Raw genomic sequence first — 24,623 nt, 5'->3', positions numbered from 1 at the left:
CCTTCAACATTCACTCCCTCCACCACCGGCGCACCGTGTACCATCTACAAGATGCACTGCAGCAAAACGTCAAGGCTTCTTCAGCAGCACCTCCCAAACTTGCGATCTCTACCATGGCAGGCTCATGGGAACACCATCACATCAAAGTTCGCCTCCAAGTCATGCACCGTCATGACTTGGAAATATATCGCCGTTCCTTCATCGTCGCAGGGTCAAAGTCCTAGAACTCCCTCCCTAACAACATTGGGAGTACCTTCACTCCACAACTGCAGCGGTTCACGAAGGCAGTTCACCACCACCTTCTCGAGGGCAATTAGGGATGGGTAATAAATGCTGGCCTTGTCAGCGATGTCCTCATCCAATGAACGAATAAAATAAAAGTTGTAGCAGAGTTTGGAAATATTGGCATTACAACCTGTTGAGTAATGTGCCAGGTTAAGGCTATCTCTATTCACTTTAATAATCGGGACCGATTGTAAACCAATCTGGTGGATATAGTGTGTTTAATCAGAGTTTAAGCTGGAATATAACACATTAGTTATATAGCAAAAATATACAACCGTAACATAGTTAGTACCCATCCCAATTGGACAAACGGCTGGCGCACGTAAACAGTTCTCTTTAGCTTGCAGTCTTTCTCTCGTCTAGAGCTTCCTTCGGCAAAGCAATGAGATCATTCAAAGTGTTCGACCAGCTTGACTTCAATCCCGCTCTTCCCTCACCCCTTCTGTGACTACAAGATTCCGGGAGGTCACTTTTACCCTATTTATAGGGTGAGCCTGACCCTGGATATTGACAAGACCTTTTGACCTATAGAGGTTTCCCTAAAAATTTAATATCCAATAAGACTTCTAGTTCTTTGTCTTGATCCTTGTTTCAAGAACCCGCCGTAAGCATGTCTTATGATTCTGGCCATATGTCATTGTTTATACCTTATTGAAGTTTTCTGTCACATTCCTTTGATATATCTCTATTTATACTAACCCAGGGTTTCTTCCTGTGGAAATCTCTCGTATCTCTCTCTCTTCCCTTGATCCCATGAAGCCAAACCAGAAAACTGCTTGCCCCAGAGCCATTATCTCTTACAACGTAGCAACATGTTTGTTAACTCTTACAATTTCCATCGATTCTCAGCCTTTTCTATACAAATTGTCTCCAAAATACATAAACAGACTGCAAACCACAGTTAATGTTTGTCATAGTGCAAGATACTGTAACATCTCAGCAGGGTGCCACAACATTAGCATTTCTGAACATCTTTAATAGACAATTCGTCTCCAGTTTAAAACAATAATTTAAACACAGCATTCATAACAGATTTATACATTTTTAGGCATCCCTGATTTCTAACAACCCTATATTGAAGTACGGTGAGAGGAGGCATGTGTGGAGCACAAACAGCGGCCTCGACCTGTTGGGCCAAATAGCTTGTTTCTATCCTGTGAACTTTTATGTGGTACTACACAACAAATGCCAAAGAACCTGTCCTAAACGAGGAACTTCAGATACATTGCTAAAATTGTTTCTCCAGCTAATTTAATACTTTTAATAAAATGCATATATTGCAGTCGAAAGAAAGCTTGACAAAATAAGCTTTGCACAATAGACTCCCCTCTCCTCCCATCGACCCATTTCTTCCGGTTTCAAATATTTATTGAACTCTCCCTTAAAAGATGCCGTAACCACTTCCTGTGACAAAGCATTCTATGCTCCAATAGCCCTGTGTCAAGAGGTTTCTCCCATCTTCTCTCCTCATTCTAAATGACTATCCTTTAAATTCATGACCCCACAATAACTGGCATAATGTAAGAAATGTCCCAAGGCACTTTAGAAATGGGTGTAAGAAAAATGGGTGTCAAGTCAAAAAGAAGCTATTGGGAGAGGTGACCATAAGCTTGATCAAAGAGATATTTAATGATGGTTTGAGTAGGATTGAATAAGCTGAACACTTCGGCACCAATAGTGGGACAAAGGGAGGAGGGGGTGTGAAGTTTGAGGAGCAAAGCATTCGGGAGAAGACATAGGGACAGAGAAGATTTCAGAGATGGGGTAAGGAAAGACCATGGAGGGGTTTATAGTCTGGGACAAGTATTTTAAATGTGATGCGTTGCTGTAATGGTAGACAGTAGTTGATAGGATGTGGGGTTTAAAACTCAGCTAAGATTCAAGGGGATCAAGGGGTATGGCGAGAAAGCAGGAATGGGGTACTGAAGTTGAATGTTCAGCCATGAACTCATTGAATGGCGGTGCAGGCTAGAAGGGCCGAATGGCCTACTCCTGCACCTATTTTCTATGTTTCTATGTACGGTCTGGTTTAGCAGAAGAGAAGGAGGGAGTGCGGGGGATCAGTGATAAAGCAGTCGAGAGTTTGGCAGAGGCTGTAGTCAGCGGCTTTGGCCCCTCCTGTATGGCTCAGAGACGTGAATCATCTATAGTAGGCACCTCAAATCACTGGAGAAATACCACCAGCAATGTCTATGCAAGATCCTGCAAATCCTCTAGGAGGACAGGCGCATCAATATATTTTCTCGATCAGGCCAACATTCCCAGCATCGAAGCACTGACCATGCTCAACCAGCTCCGTTGGGCGGGTCACATTGTTCGCATGCCCGACACAAGACTTGCAAAGCTCTACTCTGAAGCTCATGGCTCCAGGGTGACGTAGGCTGGGAAATCAACATCCAGGGGTATTCAACATTCAGGAAGGATAGACAAAGGAAAAGGAGGTGGGGTGGCTTTGCTGGTTAAAGAGGAAATTAACGCAATAGTAAGGAAGGACATTAGCTTGGATGATGTGAAATCTGTATGTGTGGAGCTGTGGAATACCAAAGGGCAGAAAACGCTAGTGGGAGTTGTGTACAGACCACCAAACAGTAGTAGAGGTTGGGGACAGCATCAAACAAGAAATTAGGGATGCATGCAATAAAGGTACAGCAGTTATCATGGGTGACTAATCTACATATAGATTGGGCTAACCAGACTGGTAGCAATACAGTGGAGGAGAATTTCCTGGAGTGTATTAGGGATGGTTTTCTGGACCAATATGTCGAGGAACCAACTGAGAAAGGACTAATTAGCAATCTTGTGCGAGGCCCCTTGGAAAAGAGTGACCATAATATGGTAGAATTCTTTATTAAGATGGAGAGTGCCACAATTACTTCAGAGACTAGGGTCCTGAACTTAAGGAAAGGTAACTTCGATGGTATGAGACGTGAATTGGCTAGAATAGACTGGCGAATGATACTTAAAGGGTTGACGGTGGATAGGCAATGGCAAACATTTAAAGATCACATGGATGAACTTCAACAATTGTACATCCCTGTCTGGAGTAAAAATAAAACTGGGAAGGTGACTCAACCGTGGCTAACAAGGGAAATTAAGGATAGTTTTAAATGCAAGGAAGAGGCATATAAATTGGCCAGAAAAAGCAGCAAACCTGAGGACTGGGAGAAATTTAGAATTCAGCAGAGGAGGACAAAGGGTTTAATTAGGAGGGGGAAAATAGAGTATGAGAGGAAGCTTGCTGGGAACATAAAAATTGACTGCAAAAGCTTCTATAGATATGTGAAGAGGAAAAGATTAGTGAAGACAAACATAGTCAGATTCAGGTGAATTTATAATAGGAAGCAAAGAAATGGCAGATCAGTTGAACAAATACTTTGGTTCTGTCTTTACGAAGGAAGATACAAATAACCTTCCGGAAATACAAGGGGACCGAGGGTCTAGTGAGGTGGAGGAACTGAAGGAAATCCTTATTAGGCATGAAATTGTGTTGGGGAAATTGACGGGATTGAAGGCCGATAAATCCCTGGGGCCTGATAGTCTGCATCCCAGAGTACTTAAGGAAGTGGTCCTAGAAATAGTGGATGCATAGGTGATCATTTTCCAACAGTCATCGACTCTGGATCAGTTCCTATGGACTGGAGGGTAGCTAATGTAACACCACTTTTTAAGAAAGGGAGAGAGAAAACGGGTAATTATAGACCGGTTAGCCTGACATCAGTAGTGGGGAAAATGTTGGAATCAGTTATTAAAGATGAAATAGCAGCGCATTTGGAAAGTAGTGACAGGATCGCTCCAAGTCAGCATGGATTTATGAAAGGGAAATCATGCTTGACAAATCTTCTAGAATTTTTTGAGGATGTAACTAGTAGAGTGGACAAGGGAGAACCAGTGGATGTGGTGTATTTGGACTTTCAAAAGGCTTTTGACAAGGTCTCACACAAGAGATTGGTGTGTAAAATTAAAGCACTTGGTATTGTGGGTAATGTATTGACGTGGATAGAGAACTAGTTGGCAGACAGGAAGCAGAAAGTCGGGATAAACGGGTCCTTTTCAGAATGGCAGGCAGTGACTAGTGGGGTGCTGCAGGGCTCAGTGCTGGGACCCCTGCTATTTACAATATACATTAATGATTTAGATAAAGGAATTGAGTGTGATATCTCCAAGTTTGCAGATGATACTAAGCTGGGTGGCGGTGTGAGCTGTGAGGAGGACGCCAAGAGACTGCAGGGTGACTTGGACAGGTTAGGTGAGTGAGCAAATGCATGGCAGATGCAGTATAATGTGGATAAATGTGAGGTTATCCACTTTGGTGGCAAAAACACGAAGGCAGAATATTATCTGAATGGCGGCAGATTAGGAAAAGGGGAGGTGCAATGAGACCTGGGTGTCATGGTACATCAGTCATTGAAAGTTGGCATACAGGTACAGTAGGCGATGAAGAAGGCAAATGGTATGTTGGCCTTCATAGCTAGGGGATTTGAGTTATAGGAGCAGGGAGGTCTTACTGCAGTTGTACAGGGCCTTGGTGAGGCCTCACCTGGAATATTGTGTTCAGTTTTGGTCTCCTAATCTGAGGAAGGATGTTCTTGCTATTGAGGGTGTGAAGGTTCACCAGACTGATTCCCGGGACAGCAGGACTGACATATGAGGAGAGACTGGACCGACTGGGCCTGTATTCACTGGAGTTTCAAGGAAGAGAGGGGGTCTCATAGAAACATATAAAATTCTGATGGGACTGGACAGGTTTGATGCAGGAAGAATATTCCCGATGTTGGGGAAGTCCAGAACCAGGGGTCACAGTCTAAGGATAAGGGGTAAGCCATTTAGGACTGAGATGAGGAGAAACTTTTTCAGTCAGAGTTGTTAACCTGTGGAATTCCCTACCGCAGAGAGTCGTTGAGGCCAGTTCATTGGATATATTCAAAAGGGAGTTAGATATGGCCCTTACGGCTAAAGGGATCAAGAGGTATGGAGAGAAAGCAGGAAAGGGGTACTGAGATGACTGATCAGCCATGATCTTATTGAATGGTGGTGCAGGCTCGAAGGGCTGAATGGCCTACTGCACCTATTTTCTATGTTTCTATGTTCTGTACGGTAGGCTCCTGTCACATGAGTCACTTTAATGCTCTGGAAAATGTTCTCTGGGAATCCTGCCACACACCACTTCAGTAGGTTTGGAGAGGGCACTATTTGGGGCTACAGCTGCCGTCCCAATCCTCAGTCCAGGTGTTCTGCTTGATGGAGCTAGTCCCCAGTGTCTCCTCCTTGCAAAACACCACTTTGCACCACAAAAGATTCATCCAGTGTCTAGCTGAACTTGCTCCATAAATGGTTGGGTCCAGCTCCGGCAGAGGCTTCTCTGTGTGGCAGTTGAGTCTACTTCCAAAACTGATGGCCTTGTTAATTCTGAGCTTAAAGAAATCTGATTTGTAAAATATTACTGAATTTTTTTGTGGCAGGGATGGAATGTTTTTAAAACAGGGATAGAATATTTCATGATCGCTTCAAAGGATCTGCAGAGAAATGTCATCCCATCAATTCTGTTTCACGTGAGTATCACGTGTAGCGAGTTGGTCGTACCGCAGGGAAAGGGTCCACAGCCAGATAGGGAATGGAAGACCAACAGGAAGAGCAGTGCAAGGAAGGTAGTGCAGGAGTCCCCTGTGGTCATCCCCCTGCAAAACAGATACACTGCTTTGGGTACTGTTGAGGGGGATGACTCATCAGGGGAGGGCAGCAGCAGCCAAGTTCATGGCACCATGGCTGGCTCTGCTGCACAGGAGGGCAGGAAAAAGAGTGGGAGAGCAATAGTGATTGGGGATTCAATGGTGAGGGGAATAGATAGGCGTTTCTGCGGCCGCAACCGAGACTCCAGGATGGTATGTTGCCTCCCTGGTGCAAGTGTCAAGGATGTCTCGGAGCGGGTGCAGGACATTCTAAAAAGGGAGGGAGAACAGCCAGTTGTCGTGGTGCACATTGGTACCAACGACATAGGTTAAAAAAAAGGGATGAGGTCCGACGAAACGAATTTAAGGAGCTAGGAGCTAAATTAAAAAGTAGGACCTCAAAAGTAGTAATCTCGGGATTGCTACCAGTGCCACGTGATAGTCAGAGTAGGAATCGCAGGATAGCGCAGATGAATAAATGGCTTGAGCAGTGGTGCAACAGGGAGGGATTCAAATTCCTGGGGCATTGGAACCGGTTCTGGGGGAGGTGGGACCAGTACAAACCGGACGGTCTGCACCTGGGCAGGACCGGAACCAATGTCCTCGGGGGAGTGTTTGCTAGTGCTGTTGGGGAGGATTTAAACTGATATGGCAGGGGGATGGGAACCAATGCAGGGAGACAGAGGGAAACAAAAAGGAGGCAAAAGCAAAAGACAGAAAGGAGATGAGGAAAAGTGGAGGGCAGAGAAACCCAAGGCAAAGAACAAAAAGGGCTACTGTACAGCAAAATTCTAAAAGGACAAAGGGTGTTAAAAGAACAAGCCTGAAGGCCTTGTGTCTTAATGCAAGGAGTATCCGCAATAAAGTGGATGAATTAACTGTGCAAATAGATGTTAACAAATATGATGTGATTGGGATTACGGAGACGTGGCTCCAGGATGATCAGGGCTGGGAACTCAACATCCAGGGGTATTCAACATTCAGGAAAGACAGAATAAAAGGAAAAGGAGGTGGAGTAGCATTGCTGGTTAAGGAGCAAATTAAGGCAATAGTTCGGAAGGGCATTAGCTTGGATGATGTGGAATCTATATGGGTAGAGCTGCAGAATACCAAAGGACAAAAAACGTTAGTGGGAGTTGTGTACAGACCTCCAAACAGTAGTAATGATGTTGGGGAGGACATCAAACATGAAATTAGGGGTGCGTGCAATAATGGTGCAGCAGTTATAATGGGTGACTTTAATATGCACATAGATTGGGTTAGCCAAACTGGAAGCAATACGGTGGAGGAGGATTTCCTGGAGTGCATAAGGGATGGTTTTTTAGACCAATATGTCGAGGAACCAACTAGGGGGGAGGCCATCTTAGACTGTGTGTTGTGTAATGAGAGAGGATTAATTAGCAATCTCGTTGTGCGAGGCCCCTTGGGGAAGAGTGACCATAATATGGTGGAATTCTGCATTAGGATGGAGAATGAAACAGTTAATTCAGAGACCATGGTCCAGAACTTAAAGAAGGGTAACTTTGAAGGTATGAGGCGTGAATTGGCTAGGAGAGATTGGCGAATGATACTGAAGGGGTTGACTGTGGATGGGCAATGGCAGACATTTAGAGACCGCATGGATGAACTACAACAATTGTACATTCCTGTCTGTCGTAAAAATAAAAAAGGGAAGGTGGCTCAACCGTGGCTATCAAGGGAAATCAGGGATAGCATTAAAGCCAAGGAAGTGGCATACAAATTGGCCAGAAATAGCAGCGAACCCGGGGACTGGGAGAAATTTAGAACTCAGCAGAGGAGGACAAATGGTTTGATTAGGGCAGGGAAAATGGAGTACGAGAAGAAGCTTGCAGGGAACATTAAGACGGATTGCAAAAGTTTCTATAGATATGTAAAGAGAAAAAGGTTAGTAAAGACAAACGTAGGTCCCCTGCAGTCAGAATCAGGGGAAGTCATAACGGGGAACAAAGAAATGGCGGACCAATTGAACAGGTACTTTGGTTCGGTATTCACTGAGGAGGACACAAACAACCTTCCGGATATAAAAGGGGTCGGAGGGTCTAGTAAGGAGGAGGAACTGAGGGAAATCCTTATTAGTCGGGAAATTGTGTTGGGGAAATTGATGGGATTGAAGGCCGATAAATCCCCAGGGCCTGATGGATTGCATCCCAGAGTACTTAAGGAGGTGGCCTTGGAAATAGCGGATGCATTGACAGTCATTTTCCAACATTCCATAGGCTCTGGATCAGTTCCTATGGAGTGGAGGGTAGCCAATGTAACCCCACTTTTTAAAAAAGGAGGGAGAGAGAAAACAGGGAATTACAGACCGGTCAGCCTGACATCGGTAGTGGGTAAAATGATGGAATCAATTTATTAAGGATGTCATAGCAGTGCATTTGGAAAGAGGTGACATGATAGGTCCAAGTCAGCATGGATTTGTGAAAGGGAAATCATGCTTGACAAATCTTCTGGAATTTTTTGAGGATGTTTCCAGTAGAGTGGACAAGGGAGAACCAGTTGATGTGGTGTATTTGGACTTTCAGAAGGCTTTCGACAAGGTCCCACACAAGAGATTAATGTGCAAAGTTAAAGCACATGGGATTGGGGGTAGTGTGCTGACATGGATTGAGAACTGGTTGTCAGACAGGAAGCAAAGAGTAGGAGTATATGGGGACTTTTCAGAATGGCAGGCAGTGACTAGTGGGGTACCGCAAGGTTCTGTGCTGGGGCCCCAGCTGTTTACACTGTACATTAATGATTTAGACGAGGGGATTAAATGTAGTATCTCCAAATTTGCGGATGACACTAAGTTGGGTGGCAGTGTGAGCTGCAAGGAGGATTCTATGAGGCTGCAGAGCGACTTGGATAGGTTAGGTGAGTGGGCAAATGCATGGCAGATGAAGTATAATGTGGATAAATGTGAGGTTATCCACTTTGGTGGTAAAAACAGAGAGACTATTATCTGAATGGTGACAGATTAGGAAAAGGGGAGGTGCAAAGAGACCTGGGTGTCATGGTACATCAGTCATTGAAGGTTGGCATGCAGGTACAGCAGGCGGTTAAGAAAGCAAATGGCATGTTGGCCTTCATAGCAAGGGGATTTGAGTACAAGGGCAGGGAGGTGTTGCTACAATTGTACAGGGGTTTGGTGAGGCCACACCTGGAGTATTGTGTACAGTTTTGGTCTCCTAACCTGAGGAAGGACATTCTTGCTATTGAGGGAGTGCAGCGAAGGTTCACCAGACTGATTCCCGGGATGGCGGGACTGACCTATCAAGAAAGACTGGATCAACTGGGCTTGTATTCACTGGAGTTCAGAAGAATGAGAGGGGACTCATAGAAACGTTTAAAATTCTGATGGGGTTAGACAGGTTAGATGCAGGAAGAATGTTCCCAATGTTGGGGAAGTCCAGAACCAGCGGACACAGTCTAAGGATAAGGGGGGAAGCCATTTAGGACCGAGATGAGGAGGAATTTCTTTACCCAGAGAGTGGTGAACCTGTGGAATTCTCTACCACAGAAAGTTGTTGAGGCCAATTCACTAAATATATTCAAAAAGGAGTTAGATGAAGTCCTTACTACTGGGGGAATCAAGGGGTATGGTGAGAAAGCAGAAATGGGGTACTGAAGTTGCATGTTCAGCTATGAACTCATTGAATGGCGGTGCAGGCTAGAAGGGCCGAATGGCCTACTCTTGCACCTATTTTCTATGTTTCTAAAACCATGTGCCTCACAGTTCTGGTAGTGTTACTTGCTATCAGTGCAACTAAATAGATACTATAAATGTTTTATTATATTAAAACGTTCGAATTGAAGGTCCGAATGGTGTAATTGTGTTGAATTAATGTTTAATCACCCGGGCTGAACATCAGTGTACACGGTGACTGGATGGGGGCGGGGGGGGGGGGGGTGGTTCTATTATGTTTCAAATGTAAATATGAAGGATTTCTATTTGCTGTAGTTGTTTTGAGTTATGCATTTCTGCATAAAGTTCGTAAGTATAATTTAGTGCAGTGACCATTTCCAAAATGCTCTGAACAAAGTTTATGTCGATGCATAATAATTAATTCAGCATATTACTCGGTAAATCTGATTGCAGTTGCAATATGCAAGGGACAACTTCTCATATGGCTACGTATGTTTGGAAGCAGGTTTGGTCACTAATATGTGCAGGTTCTTTTCACCAACTTGGCAGAATTGGAGAAAGGCAAATGTCTGACTAATCCCACAATCTGGTACGTTGGGAATAAGTGGAAATTTCCAAAAAAAAATTTGCTGTAGAAATGACTGGGTAATATACACAACACACATGTGGAGAGAGCTGGAGGAATTTCTCTCAGGATATCTGAGTGTTCAGATAATTTAATAAATTAATGAGTAGATATCCAGGGATTATGTTGGGCCACAATGAGTCGGTGTTTGATAACCAAGGTTGCTCATTTGTACACAATTCTAAATGAACGTGAAGACTTGTAACATTTTTATGACCTCAGACTAACTGGTTGCAGTGTGCATTTCTGTTTGCTAATTGAGAACAGTGTGGCTGCTGTTTTCAGTTTGATAATGCCGTAAGACAAAGGTCCTCCACCAGCCTGTCCTCGCCGCACAGCACTGCCCCCCAGTCACCAAGAACCACGGCGCGGCCCTCGTCAACGTGGATCATTTTCCATACCTCGGGAGCCTCTTGTCAACAAGAGCAGACATTGATGCGAGATTCAACATTGCCTCCAGTGCTCCTTCGGCCGCCTGAGGAAAAGAGTGTGCGAAGACCAGGCCCTTAAATCTACCACCAAGCTCATGGTCTACAGGGCTGTAGTAATACCCGCCCTCCTGAATGGATCAGAGGCATGGACGATGTACAGAAGACACCTCAAGTCGCTGGAGATATATCACCAATGATGTCTCCGCAAGATCCTGCAAATCCCCTGGGAGGACAAACGCACCAACATCAGTGTCCTCGTCCAGGCCAACATCCCCAGCATTGAAACACTGACCGCACTCGATCAGCTTCACTGGGCAGGCCACATAGTTCACATGCCAGACACAAGGCTCCCTAAGCAAGTGCTCTATGCAGAGCTCCTTCACGGCAAACAAGCCAAAGGTGGGCAGCAGAAACGTTACAAAGACACCCTCAAAGTCTCCTTGATGAAGTGCAGCATCACCATTGACACCTGGGAGTCCCTGGCCGAAGACTGTCCGAGGTGCAGAAAGTGCATCCGGGAGGACGTTGAGCACTTCAAGTCTCAACGCCGAGCACGTGCAGAGGTTAAGTGCAGGCAGCGGAAGGAGCGTGCGGCAAACCAGTTCCACCCACTCCTTCCCTCAACGACTGTCTGTCCCACCTGTGTTCAGCCACCAAAGAACTCACTTCAGGAGTGGAAACAGGTCTTCCTCGATTCCGAGGGACTGCCTATGATGATGATGCCATTGGTGGGATCTCTAAATATAAAATATGCACTTTGTTCTCGGTTTGATATGCAAATTACGTTGTAACTGTTACCCACTTGTCATTACATGGAAAATGCTTAATTGGATAATTTTTATGTTTGTCCAACTGTGATGTGGAATTTTCTGGACATTCTGTCTCTTTTAATTACCAAATGTTTATAATTGCTATAATTGGATTTGAGGCAACGCTGAACTGAATCTGCAGGATCAATTGAGCGTGCTTAACTTGGCCTCTGCACATGTCCAGTTTTATTCAGCACAGTACCTCTGGGTACTTTGTAAATGTTTAGATTGAGCCTTTTCTCAACAGTTTTACATTGATTCCCGTAATGGACCTTGTGATCAGGAACTGTTTTCTTCCCTAACTTGTCGCAGAATTGTGTGACCAAAGGAAAAACAATTGCCCTACTTTAACTAATCCACATACTGGATTAGCGGTATTCAAGCTGCGCTGAACACTCAATAGGTCAATATTACATACAGGCAGACGTTTTCAGGGTACATGAATATTTATTTTACAATTACATGAAAAACCGAAGCATAAAAGACTAATGTTGAGTAGAAATATTCTGAGCCTGGACTATGCTTCCTTAATTACCCTTTTTAATGACTTCTCTTCACTAAATGTAATAGTTTTTCCATTTTGAGAAGCAGTTGTTGTGAAGCTGCTGCCAAGCTTCACTCCGTTTGGTCGTCTTTTATCACGTTTGGTATGAGTGTGACCATTGAAAACGAGTGTAACTCATGCTGGGAATCCTCTGATGAAATGTGCTGAGCTCAGACACCCCATTTTATAACCTGTTTGGATGTCTGAACCATCAATTCAGGAAATTGAACATTTTTCCTGAAAAGAAAATCAAAAAACTAAATGCCATTTGCTTGCACGAAATGCTCATTGATGGGGTTTCCTGAACACAAGTTACTCCTTTGTATCTTTTGTAATTTTGAGCTGCAATATCTAATCAGTAATTCATAAACAGATGTGGGAGGTGTTAGTTTATTCCTGACCGTCACGATGGATGCATTTGCTCGATCAGAATACAGGAAATCCTGTTTACAACTCTAACGCAGTCATTCAAAGCAAGGATCACCGTCTACACGTCAATTAATATACAGCCATGAGCAAAATTCCCCACATAGGCAGGAGTCAACGTTAATGTTTTATCACAATCATTTTGTTTAAAAAAAAAAGTCTTTCTTGCTGCCCCACCCCCAAAAACAAAGTTATTTGCGCCTCTTGCCGTGAGGCTTTTTTCCTTTGTCATTCTTTCTGCTCCTTGCCCCTGGAATGTGGTAATGATTTCTGGTTTCCTTTTAGTATTTGTGATAAGTACTTCAACATTTATTATAAAGAAAGAAAGACGTGCATTTATAGAGCAATTTTCTCAACCGTAGGATGTCCCAAAGCGCTTTACAATCAGTGAAGTACTGTTGTAATGTAAGAAATGTGGCAGCCAATTTGCGCACAGCAAGCTTCCACAAACACACATGTGACAAATGACCAGATTATTTGTTTCAGAGATGCTGGCCAGGACACTGGAGAACTCCTCTGCTCTTCTTCGAATAGTGTTGTGGGATCTTTTACAGACATCTGAGAGGACAGACAGGGCCTCAGTTTAATGTCTCATCCGAAAGATGGCACCTCCGGTAGTGCAGCGTCACTCAGTATTGCACTGGGGTGTTAGTCTAGATTATCCACTCCAGGTTGTGGAGTGGACTTGAATCCACAAACTTCAGACTCTGGCGAGAGTGCCACCCACTGAGCCATGGTTGACCGCAATTGAGTACAGAGCAAGGGTGTTCAAATGCCGACCTCAAACATTCCACTAAACTCGCTGTTTACAAGATCACAAGCACAAAAAAAAATTTCCATGGCCAAGTTGAGTGTGATCTAGTGGTGAGACAGAGCTTGAGGCTGGCCTCGGTTAACTTGTTCCTTAGACGTGAGGCAGGAATTTCTCCCGGGCAGCAGCGCACAGCGGGCAGAATCGGTTTATTTAGCACTTCCACTGCTTCTCTGGGATGTGAAATTGTTGGAAGCTTCTGTGAACCAAAGACTGATGGCCAAACAGTTGTGGATAACAAACGTCCCAGGGCAGACTGGACGTACGCGATGAGCGGTTAAAGTATTGTAGCATTGCCTTTGGGTGTTTCTGGGCAGGTCCTTCGAATGCTGATTTGACTTTGTATGAGAGACTCGAATAAAGCAGGATATCCATCTTCAGCTCATAGTGTTGCAGCTGACCCAGAGCCTTTGTTCATGGTCAACCAGCCACACTCCTTTCAACTTTAATAAAATTGCCATTGATTTTAACTGATATTTTGTAGCTTGAAGCACTTTAGAAATTGAAGTGGTGTTCCTTCTTATGGCTAATGTTCCCCTTTCTCTTCCTCTCAAAGGGCCCAAGTTTCCACATGATTTGCGCCTGATTTTTAAGAGCAACTGGTGGAGAACGGACTATCTTAGAAATCGCAATTCTCCATTTTTTTTCCTGCATTTCTAGTCAGGTCGAACAGTTCTACTTTGGAACAGAATTTTTTCTTCAAAAGGGGGCGTGTCCGGCCACTGATGCCTGATTTGAAAGTTTCCACAGTGAAAACGTACTCCAAACTAAAGTAGAATGGAGCAAGTGAAGATTTTTGTAGAACTGAAAACCTGTTCTACACATTAAAAAATCAGGCGCAGGTTACAAATTAGGCGTCCAGAACGAGGTGGGGGGGGGAAGAGGGAGGGGAGGGGGAGGTCAGGTCGGATCCAGTCCGGGAGCGGGAGTCGGGTCGGGTCCAGTGGGGGGGGCGGGGAGCGGGAACAGGAGCGCGGGTCGGGTCCAGTCGGGGAGGCGGGGAGCGGGAACAGGAGCGCGGGTCGGGTCCGGGGGGGGGGGGGGGCGCGGGAACAGGAGCGCGGGTCGGGTCCAGTCGGGGAGCGGGAACAGGAGCGCGGGTCGGGTCGGGGAGCGGGAACAGGAGCGCGGGTCGGGTCCAGGCGGGGAGCGGGAACAGGAGCGCGGGTCGGGTCGGGTCGGGGAGCGGGAACAGGAGCGCGGGTCGGGTCCAGTCGGGGAGCGGGAACAGGAGCGCGGGTCGGGTCCAGTCGGGGAGGCGGGGAGCGGGAACAGGAGCGCGGGTCGGGCCCAGGCGGGGAGCGGGAACAGGAGCGCGGGTCGGGCCCAGGCGGGGAGCGGGAACAGGAGCGCGGGTCGGGTCCAGGCGGGGAGCGCGAACAGGAGCGCGGGTCGGGTCGGGGAGCGGGAACAGGAGCGCGGGTCGGGTCCAGGCGGGGAGCGCGAACAGGAGCGCGGGTCGGGTCCAGGCGGGGAGCGGGAACAGTAGCGCCGGTCGGGTCCAGGCGGGGAGCGGGAACAGGAGCGCGGGTCGGGTCCAGTCGGGGAGGCGGGGAGCGGGAACAGGAGCGCGGGTCGGGTCCAGGCGGGGAGCGGGAACAGGAGTGCGGGTCGGGTCCGGGGGGGGGGGGGCGCGCGGGTGTCGGGTCTGGTCCGGAGGCATGGTGGGGCGGGGAGCGGGTGTCGGGTTACGTCTGGTCCGGAGGCAGGGGGGTGCGGGGAGCAAGTTCGGCGCCTGGAGCTACTGCACTTGCGTGCCCACTGTAGCGCGCATGTGCAGAGGTCCCGGCACTGTTTTCAGCGCAGGGACCTGGCTCCGCCCCCCCACAGCTCGTGCTGGCTGCGCCGAGGGCCAGAGGACCTGCAGGTAGATGGAGAATACCGAGGATTTTTTTAGGCGCACTTTGTGGCACGAAAAACGGGCTTCCAGGTCGGGACTGCGCCGTTCTAGGCGCGTGTGGAAACTTGGGCCCAAAGTGTCAACAGTTAAGTGAGAATTAAGGGTAGAAGTATATGTCAATACAAGCGATAACACATTTTTCTTTAGTTTACTGAATTATGAAAAAAATAACAGTGAGGAAGTTGTAAGATAGCTAGTTCAAACAACCAGCTGGTTATTTGTGTTGAAACTGGTTTAATGTTTCTTTTGCACTTGTCTGAATTATTGGCTACTTTTCTTGCTTTATTAGTCACAGAAGCACAACTTGCCTGTGGGCTCTAAACTTGTTGCTTGTAAACGTTTCTTAGAATTCACTGTTTTCATGCAATTTGCAAAATACGAGTAGATATTTTGCATCTGGTAATGTGTTTGAAGCCAAGAACTCAGTCTTTGCGGTCTTACACAGCACTCAAAACCAGTGATGCTGTTAATACAAGGGAGGTCGCAGAAGGATTGTACTAGTCGAAATCAATGTTTTTAAACAATATGCGTAGTGCAGCTTTTCTGATACACTTGCAGGAGAGCATGAGTGCATTGTGGATTTACATTGCTAATCTGCTGAGAAATCTGGTCGTCAAGTGCATTAGAAAGCTGGGTTCTCCCAAATAGCTGTTTTTAACTTTGGACTTGAAGATGGAACTTCTAGTTAAATTATGAGCAATGTGGGTGGGCCCCTAAAGTATTAAGTTTCTCTAGTTAATATCTGTCTTGTCAGAACCAGAGGTACAGACTGTTGGAGTGCTAATGTGCAGTGCTATGGCACTAAGCAAGGTTTTGATTTCTTCCCCTCCTTTTCTCTCCTGCTTAGGGGAGACTATATTTATATACTCTATATCCCTACAGTAAGGAGAAATGTCTTGGAGAGTGTTGGAGTCCTGGAGCAATTTGACCATAGCTGATGTATGTAGCTTGGGAGGAGGAAATGGGAAGTATGTTGGGGCTTAATTAGAAACATTGAACTTTTTAACTTGGCCATTCCACCATGAGGCTTGCTACCCATCTTGTCTTGTTTCCATAAGCATTGAATAAGATGATGAAAAAGCATTTTAGGCTGAAATGAGTGCCATAGACATTATCATCATCAACATAGGCAGTCCCTCAAAATCGAGGAAGACTTGCTTCCACTCGAGACTGTACAGCCTCCTGAGAACTCACTAACAGGTGGGACAGACAATGGTTGAGGGAAAGGATGGGTGAGACTGGTTTGCCGCACGCTCCTTCCGCTGCCTGCGTTTGGTTTCTGCATGCTCTCGGCGACGAGACTCGAGGTGCTCAGCGCTCTCCTGGATGCACTTCCTCCACTTAGGGTGCTCTTTGGCCAGGGACTCCCAGGTTACATTTTATCAAGGAGGCTTTGAGGGTGTCTTTGAAGCATTTCCTCTGCCCATCTGGGGCTCGCTTGCCGTGTAGGAGTTCCAAGTAGAGCATTTGCTTAGGGAGCCTCATGTGGGGCATGCGGATGATGTGGCCCGCCCAGCAGAGCTGGTCGAGCATAGGACATAACCTGAGCAGCTAACGTGACCAGAAGGAAATGTGTATGCACTACAACTTTGCATCAATATATAACACTTCAATTTACATATTCATTTTATGTCTTTCCAAGGCCACCCCTAAAATACTTTATTGTCGGAACTGCACCGTTTTATTGCCATTGGAAGCCTGTAAATCGCGTGGGTTATCCCCAAAGAGCTCAGTCCTTGGAAATTTGTATTTTCATCAAGCAGCCCAAGTCAATTCAAATCCTTACAAAGGCCCTTGCATACAGAAGGAAGCTACTGCATGTGTGTGGTGCTCTTGTCAACCATCTGTGAGGAATAAGAAGGACCAGTGTAATTGCCCTGACCATGAAAGACTTACTTTGTTATATGGGATTAGAGCTTGGGCGTGGGCAGATGTGAGTGCCACCTTGCTGAATAATGACCATTAATGTAACATTCCTTCTGTCAGCAGACAACAATTGTATTCTTTCATTTTAAGTTAATTTCCTTTTTCTTCCTTGCAGCAGTTAGCCAACAGGCCAAATAGGCCGCCTTGTCCTTCCCCCTTGATGCTGGTCATCTGTGGTCTCTGGGATGGCCCCTTGGTTTTAATTTTTTATAGTTTCTCACTCACTCAAACATCCAACCAAATTGGGGAAGCCTCTGTCACTAACATCGAGCCGAAATCATGAACTCCCAATATCCTTCCACAGGAACATAAATCTATCCATCCCAATAAATGGCACTAGAAACTGAAGAGTTGCTATCCTTTTAATAAGTCAGGAAAAATGAAATACAATTTGCACCAGATCATATGTTGAATAGATCTCGTATGTTTCAAATCTGTGAAGAACTATAGGTGTGTTGGAGAGCTGCAGTTAATGATGTAACAAACTTTATTTCTTTTATAGTTGTCCATATCTCCATCGAACAACTGGGGACACAGAAAGAAAGTATCATCTACGTTATTATAAGACTGGTACATGCATCCACGAAACAGATGCTCGTGGGCACTGTGTGAAAAATGGACTTCACTGTGCGTTTGCTCATGGTCCACATGATCTTCGCCCGCCAGTGTATGACATAAGGTACCCTTTGTGATTATAACGGGCTTGACATTATTTTCAGACTGACTCTTCACTCTTGTCCTTGTGCTGCGTGTACTATATTTTTCTAACTGTCTCTACCAGGTGCTGCTTCTCTCTCTCCACCCATTCTCCAAATGAATCTGTCACTCTTATTTTAGCCACATTGCTCTTGGCCCTCTCTGCTTTTTTTACATCAAACTGCTTGATGGTTCATGATGGGCATTGCAGCTTTCTTGTCTGTTGCCTGGAATGCAGTGTCTGACTGAGCCATTGTGTCAGTGTGCACTATAGTCTCTGGACACATCAGTCGGCTGCACCACTGGCTGCATGTCGAATGTTTTCAACACAACAGTCTGATGTTGGATCAGTCTGAGTCTCCGCAAATCTACACTGAAACAAGGGCTCTTAACCATGGGCTGTGGATCTTATAGGCACACTGGATTGTGTGCATGGATACACATTGTGGTGCTGTTGACAACATGTGGCTTCCAGTGTAGGGATCAGGCTACCCGCTCTGCACCAACCATCTTGTTTTGTCTATTTAAGCTGAAATATATGACCGATATATTGTAAAGTTGTGTTGGCTTTATCCGTGTGCCCGATTCTGTTTCTGAATTTCCTTGCTTTGTGGCCACTTTCAAGTCTCAATCGTGAGACGATTGATGCAACTGATTTAAGATTTTTAAATGGATCTTCACACGATACGGTTGGCCATTTGGTTTGAGCAAATCTATCTGGAAGGACCTACAGTCGCGTGCATCCAGCTGTTTCTTGCACAATTTATGCTCCTCAAAGTGAGGAATGTCGACACTGTTTCCCCACCCTCCCAACATTATCCGTGTTGAGCACTCCCAGGTCAGAAATAGCACCAACTGATTCGAAGCAGAGCTCCCGATAATCAGCTCCAGCCATGTGTCTCCGACTGCACCAACCTGATCTTTCTATTCTGAGCTTGGTTGCACATTTTTGATGAATTAAATTCCCATCCTGTGCTGTTGATCTGTGCACAGTCGGGATTTTCTGTGTGAGTTTTAAAGAGAGAAGTCTTTCATCGCATTGACTTTTACTGGATACAAACTCCAGTCACAATGCGAAGGTATCACCTCAGTAATATCAGAAGATAAAGTATCTGAAGCAATTTATGCTATGGATTTCATATACTTTTACCTGCTGAAGGATCACTTGGTGGCGGGAAAAGAAAAGATCTGTTTCCCCCCCCTCCCCCCCCACTCCGCATAATCCTGAGCTATGCACCTATCCTGTGCCATTGTTACAGTACTGTCTACTCCAGTGTGTTATGTTGCAATGTTTTATAATTTTCCCCCTAATTTTTGCTAATTGGAAGTGCAGCAAGTGTGTAGTTTTTGAATCCTGTTTGGCACAAGGCAGATTACATTTGATGTCCTGTGCCGCGATGGAAGAATCAGTCAGTATGGTTCCCTCGCCTCATCAGGAAAAACTGTCGGGAATTTCAACGGTTATGTGGAACTTGTGTTGGTGGCTGACAACTTTGAGAATAACATTCCTGTCTTTTCCCTACAAGGCCAACCCTGCACTTTACATGCCTCAAGTTATTTGAAATATGTTTGAGGCATCCAATGAATGTGTAGAACCAGAAAGGGCTGTAAATTTCTTAGAATTATATTTCCACAATTTAGTGGTGATGTGACATGAATGAAAACAGGAATACGATGTATAATAACCACTGTAATTGTGACAAGTGCTGATATTTCATGGTTGAAGTGCAGCTATATTTATGTAAAGGCATGAATACTTGATGCTCTATTCATCTGTATACTCCAGACTGTGTTTAAGTGAATTCCCAAACTAAGAATATGCTTTAGCCTTTAGACCGCTGCTAGGTTTTATATCTCTCAAGCTAACTCTGAATTGAATGCTAATTAATTCAAATAGAATCCGAATATTAGGACTATTTTGTAAGTTTAATTATAAGCTAGTGAAATCTCACATGGTGTTAGTCACAGGGAGTGAGGGCTGAGGATAATTGGAGTGGGACACAGATATAAATGAGAACTGGTGCTACAGCAGCACTGCTGGCAGCAGTGTGTAATTAGAGCATGATCAAATTACATCTATCGATTATAAATGCAAACATAGCAATTATATGGTAAAAGTTGACAAACACGTGACAAAAACAAGAAGTAAAGTTTTGTGTAAGATTTTAATGGGCTTGTAGCTTTCAAAGCTTTCACTTATTTTCCCCCTTTTCCCCCAATTTCTGCTTCCTTGCTCTGTGTCCACTTTAGAGGTGGTGGCAGCTTTTACATATTTATAAAAAAATCTTTGGCTAAATACTGGCTCTAAAGATCAGGTTATCAGCCACTTAGATGATAGAAAGATAAAGACTGGTTGCATCTATGTCACCAGTCACCCTGGTTAGTCTGTGGTACACGCCCAAAAGCCATGATCATATTGAATGGCGGTGCAGACTTGAAGGGCCGAATGGCTTACTACTGCACCTACTTTATGTTTCTATGTAATCTCCATTCTCTTCACAGGTGCTGACTGACTGTATTTCTAGCATTTCCTATTTTTATTCCATGTCAAACCTCCCATCAGGGCAGCTTCTATATTGCTTCTCACTTTGAGCTTCTCAGAGTTCCAGTTGACCCACACAATCTACTCTTGATAATTCAGTCATTTTCTGTGCTTTTTAAAAAAAAATGATCCAGTCATTGCATTTAAACAATGCACATAACACAGCAACATAGGGAATTTAGTGCCCCAAAAAGATGAATTTACAGATAATTAGGATTGCATGATTTTGAATTAAGCGTACCGACAACTTGTGGGGAATAGATGTGACAAGTGCTTGTTCAAGCTTTCATTTGACTGGTTCTTGAGGGGGATGCATGCTGCCAGATCTGCCTTTTGCTATCCAGATAGGATGTTCTTGAGAGCAGTTCCTTTTTTTTTGTGCCTGAGCAGTCTGCACCAAACTTGAAGCATGAATCTGGTTCAAACTCCGAATGCTTTGGCACAGCCGTGCTGAAGGCTGGTGTTACCATTGGGTCATAATGTTACCCACCTCTGTCCGTCTGACTTCAGTACAGTTGAGTTGTATGGGAAGGTTGAATGGTAAGTAAGCATGCTGCATTGCAGAGGTCAGATGGTATCCTCATTTGATAGTTCATATCTCAAATACAAATCTTCCTGGTCTGACTGGGTACGTCTATTGTGGCTTAGTGTACCGTGTTTCATTATGGTTCTTGGCTTCCCTCTTGGGTCAAAAAAACAAGGCATCTATGTGGTGTGGGGAGGGTTACCACCCGATTATCATGGCTGCCTTACGGTCCCAAGTATTTTTCTGAATCCTTGACTAAGTATTTATTTGTATTTAAAGGTTGAACTACTTTCAAATAAGGAGAACCATGCATAGAATCATAGAACTTTACTACATGGAAGGAGGCCATTTTGACCCATTGTGTCAGTGCTGCCGACCAAGAGCTACCCAGCTTAATCCCACTTTCCGGCTCTTGGTCCGTAGCCCTTCAGGTTACGGCACTTCAAGTGCATATCCCAGCACTTTTTAAATGTGGTGAGGGTTTCTGCCTCTACCACCCTTTCAGGCCGTGAGTTCCAGACCTCCATCACCCTCTGGGTGAAAACATTTCTCCTCAATTACCCTCAACATCATACTAATTAGTTTAAATCTAGGCCCCCTGGTTGTTGACCCCTCTGCTCAGGGAAACGGGTCCTTCCTATCCACTCTATCCAGGCCCCTCATAATTTTATACACCTCAATAAGTTCTCCCCTCAGCCTCCTCCGTTCTAAAGAAAACAAACCCAGTGTATCCAGTCTTTCTTCATAGCTAAAGTTCTCAAGTCCAGACAACATCTTCATAAGTCTCCTCTGTACACTCTAGTGCAATCACATCTTTCCTGTAATGCGGTGACCAGAACTGCACGCAGTACTCTAGCTGTAGCCTAACTAGTGTTTTATATTGTTCAAGCAACCAAGCATACCTATGATGTTGTTTAATATTGGGACTGATGGTTATCCTGTTGAAACATGAGTGAATTGTGGGGGGGGCACAATTAAATGCATGTGGCTCTTTTATTGAATATTTTCATATTGTCGTCTTCAAGATTTTATTAACATTTTTGGGGTATTAGTGCAGAAGACATGGAAATGTATCTGGAAAAGTAAATATGACCGTTGGTAAGTCTTTCTGTTTCCCAGTTTCTGATCTTCCCATGCAATACAGGTTGAACCTCCCTTATCCAGAACTCCCTTATTTGGAACCACCCCTCGACCAGAATCAGAACCATTCCTCGCCACGGGTGACTCATGCGTAGAACTCCGACATGAACAAATTGAAGTTCTTCCTCGCTGGTGACTCCGGCAATCACTGGCCTGACCCTGCGATCCCCCCCCGATCTCTCAGCCACATTCCCAGCCTCAAGCCAGCCAGCCCCAATAATCCCCTTGCTCAGTACCTGTATCATCCAATTTAACGTGACCACCCCTCGTCCGGAAAAATCCCTTCTCTAGAACAGGCCAGATCCCGTGTGTTCCGGATAAGAGAGGTGTCCAACCTGTATAAGGTAGATAAGAAACTTGTTGCTTCGAGGTGACTGTCATTGTGATTTCTGTCAGGCTTTCTTTTGACATCTCCCATCAAATGAATGTGGAACTATTTGTACGAATCATCATTTTGATGCAGCGTATTGGAGCTGTGCTATTTTGTCATACTGGTCTCCTTTAACGCTATCCCACAGTAGGTAGATTTCTGTTTCACCTCTTGAGCTGTAATCTGGCAGAATGGATTGCACGGTCGTTGTAGAAACTGCCCGATTAGAATTAAAATGGATAAGAGCAGGAACTGCAGGGAGGATGAGCAGACTGACCACTGCACCGTGGTACGGGGGCCATTCAAGTGTGGGGGGGCGGTGGGGGGGGGGGAGTAAAACGAAACGTTGTAGTGGTAGGGGACAGTATCATTATGTTCTGTGCAGCCGAGAGCGCGAGTCCCGAAAGCTGTGTTGCTTACCCTGTGCCAGGGTTAAGGACATCTCCTCTAGGCTGCAGAGGAACTTGGAGTGGGAGGGGGAAGATCCAGTTGTCGTGGTCCACATGGGTACCAACGACATAGGTAGAACAACCAAAGGAGACTACAAAGGTATGAGGGCAGAGTTGGCTAAAGTAGACTTTTGATGAGCAGTGGCAGACATTTAAGGAGATATTTCATAACTTGCAACAAAAATATATCCCAATGAGAAGGAAAGACTAAGAGAAGGGATAACCATCCATGGCTAACTAAGGAAATAAGGGAGGGTATCAAATTGAAAACAAAGGCATATACAATATAGCCAAGACGAGTGGGAGGCCAGAGGATTGGGAAATTGTTAAAAGTCAGCAGAGAACGACTAAAAAAATGATTGAGAGGGAAGATAGATTGAAAGTAAACTAGCACGAAATATAAAAACAGATAGTAATAGATCCTACAGGTACCTAAAAAGGAAAAGAGTGGCTAAAGTAAATGTTGGTTCCCTGGAGGATGAGACTGGGGAATTAATAATGGAGAACAGGGAAATGGCAGAGATGTTGAACAAATATTTTGTATCTGTCTTCACGGTAGAAGACACTAAAAACATCCCAATAGTGGATAATCAAGGGATTATAGGGAAGGAGGAACTTAATACAATCACCATCACGAATGAAGTAGTACTAGGTAAACTAATGGGACTAAAGGCGGACAAGTCCCCTGGACCTGATGGCTTACATCGTAGGGTCTTACAAGAAGTGGCTGCAGAGATTGTGGATGCATTGGTTGTAATCTACCAAAATTCCCTGGATTCTGGGTAGGTCCCAGAGAATTGGAAAACCGCAAATGTAACGCCCCTATTTAAAAAAGGAGGCAGACAGAAAGCAGGAAACTATTGACTAGTTAGCCTAATATCTGTCGTTGGGAAAATGCTGGAGTCCATTATTAAGGAAGCAGTAGCAGGACATTTTGGAAAAGCATAATTCAATCAAGCAGAGTCAGCATGGTTTTATGAAAGGGAAATCATGTTTGACCAATTTGCTGGAGTTCTTTGAGGATGTAACGAGCCGGGTGGAACCAGTGGATGTGGTGTAATTGGATTTCCAGAAGGCATTCGATAAGTTGCCACATAAAAGGTTACTGCACAAGATAAAAGTTCACAGGGTTGGGGGTAATATATTCGCATGGATACAGGATTGGCTAACTAACAGAAAACAGAGAATCGGGATAAATGGGTCATTTTCCGGTTGGCAAACAGTAACTAGTGGGGTGCCACAGGGATCAGAGCTGGGGCCTCAACTATTTACAATCTATATTAATGACTTGGATGAAGGGACCGAGTGTAATGTAGCCAAGTTTGCTGATGATACAAGGATGGATGGGAAAGCAAATTGTGAGGAGGAACAGAAAATCTGCAAAGGGATATAGACAGGCTAAGTGAGTGGGCAAAAATTTGGCAGATGGAGTATAATGTGGGAAAATATGAGGTTATCCACTTTGGCAGAAAAAATAAAAAAGCAAATTATAATTTAAATGGAGAAAAATTGCAAAGTGCTGCAGTACAGAGGGACCTGGGGGTCCTTGTGCATGAAACACACAAAGTTAGTATGCAGGTACAGCAAGTGATCAGGAAGGCAAATGGAATGTTGGCCTTTATTGCAAGGGGGATAGAGTATAAAAGCAGAGAAGCCCTGCTACAACTATAAAAAGTATTGGAGGCCACACCTGGAGTACTTGTGCAGTTTTGGTCTCTGTATTTAAGGAAAGATATACTTGCATTGGAGGCTGTTCAGAGAACATTCACTTGGTTGATTCCGGAAATGAGGGGGTTGACTTATGAAGATAGGTTGGGCCTATACTCAATGG

The 24,623-nt window shown here is 44.9% G+C and overlaps 1 protein-coding gene across 3 annotated transcripts in view; it reads left to right on the top strand.

The window, feature by feature from the left end:
* unkl (unk like zinc finger) overlaps positions 1-24,623 on the top strand; it is a 159,833-nt gene that overhangs the window by 74,223 nt on the left and 60,987 nt on the right. For all 3 annotated transcript variants that reach the window (XM_070901478.1, XM_070901477.1, XM_070901479.1), the window contains exon 3: positions 17,572-17,748. In XM_070901478.1, coding sequence (XP_070757579.1) covers positions 17,572-17,748 — 177 coding nt within the window. The remainder of the gene's footprint in view (positions 1-17,571; positions 17,749-24,623) is intronic.

This window comes from Pristiophorus japonicus, chromosome 15, assembly GCF_044704955.1.
Source record: "Pristiophorus japonicus isolate sPriJap1 chromosome 15, sPriJap1.hap1, whole genome shotgun sequence".
NCBI lineage: Eukaryota > Metazoa > Chordata > Chondrichthyes > Pristiophoridae > Pristiophorus > Pristiophorus japonicus.
The sequence above is the reverse complement of the archived record's forward strand: the minus strand, read 5'-3'. Positions and strand labels throughout refer to the sequence as shown.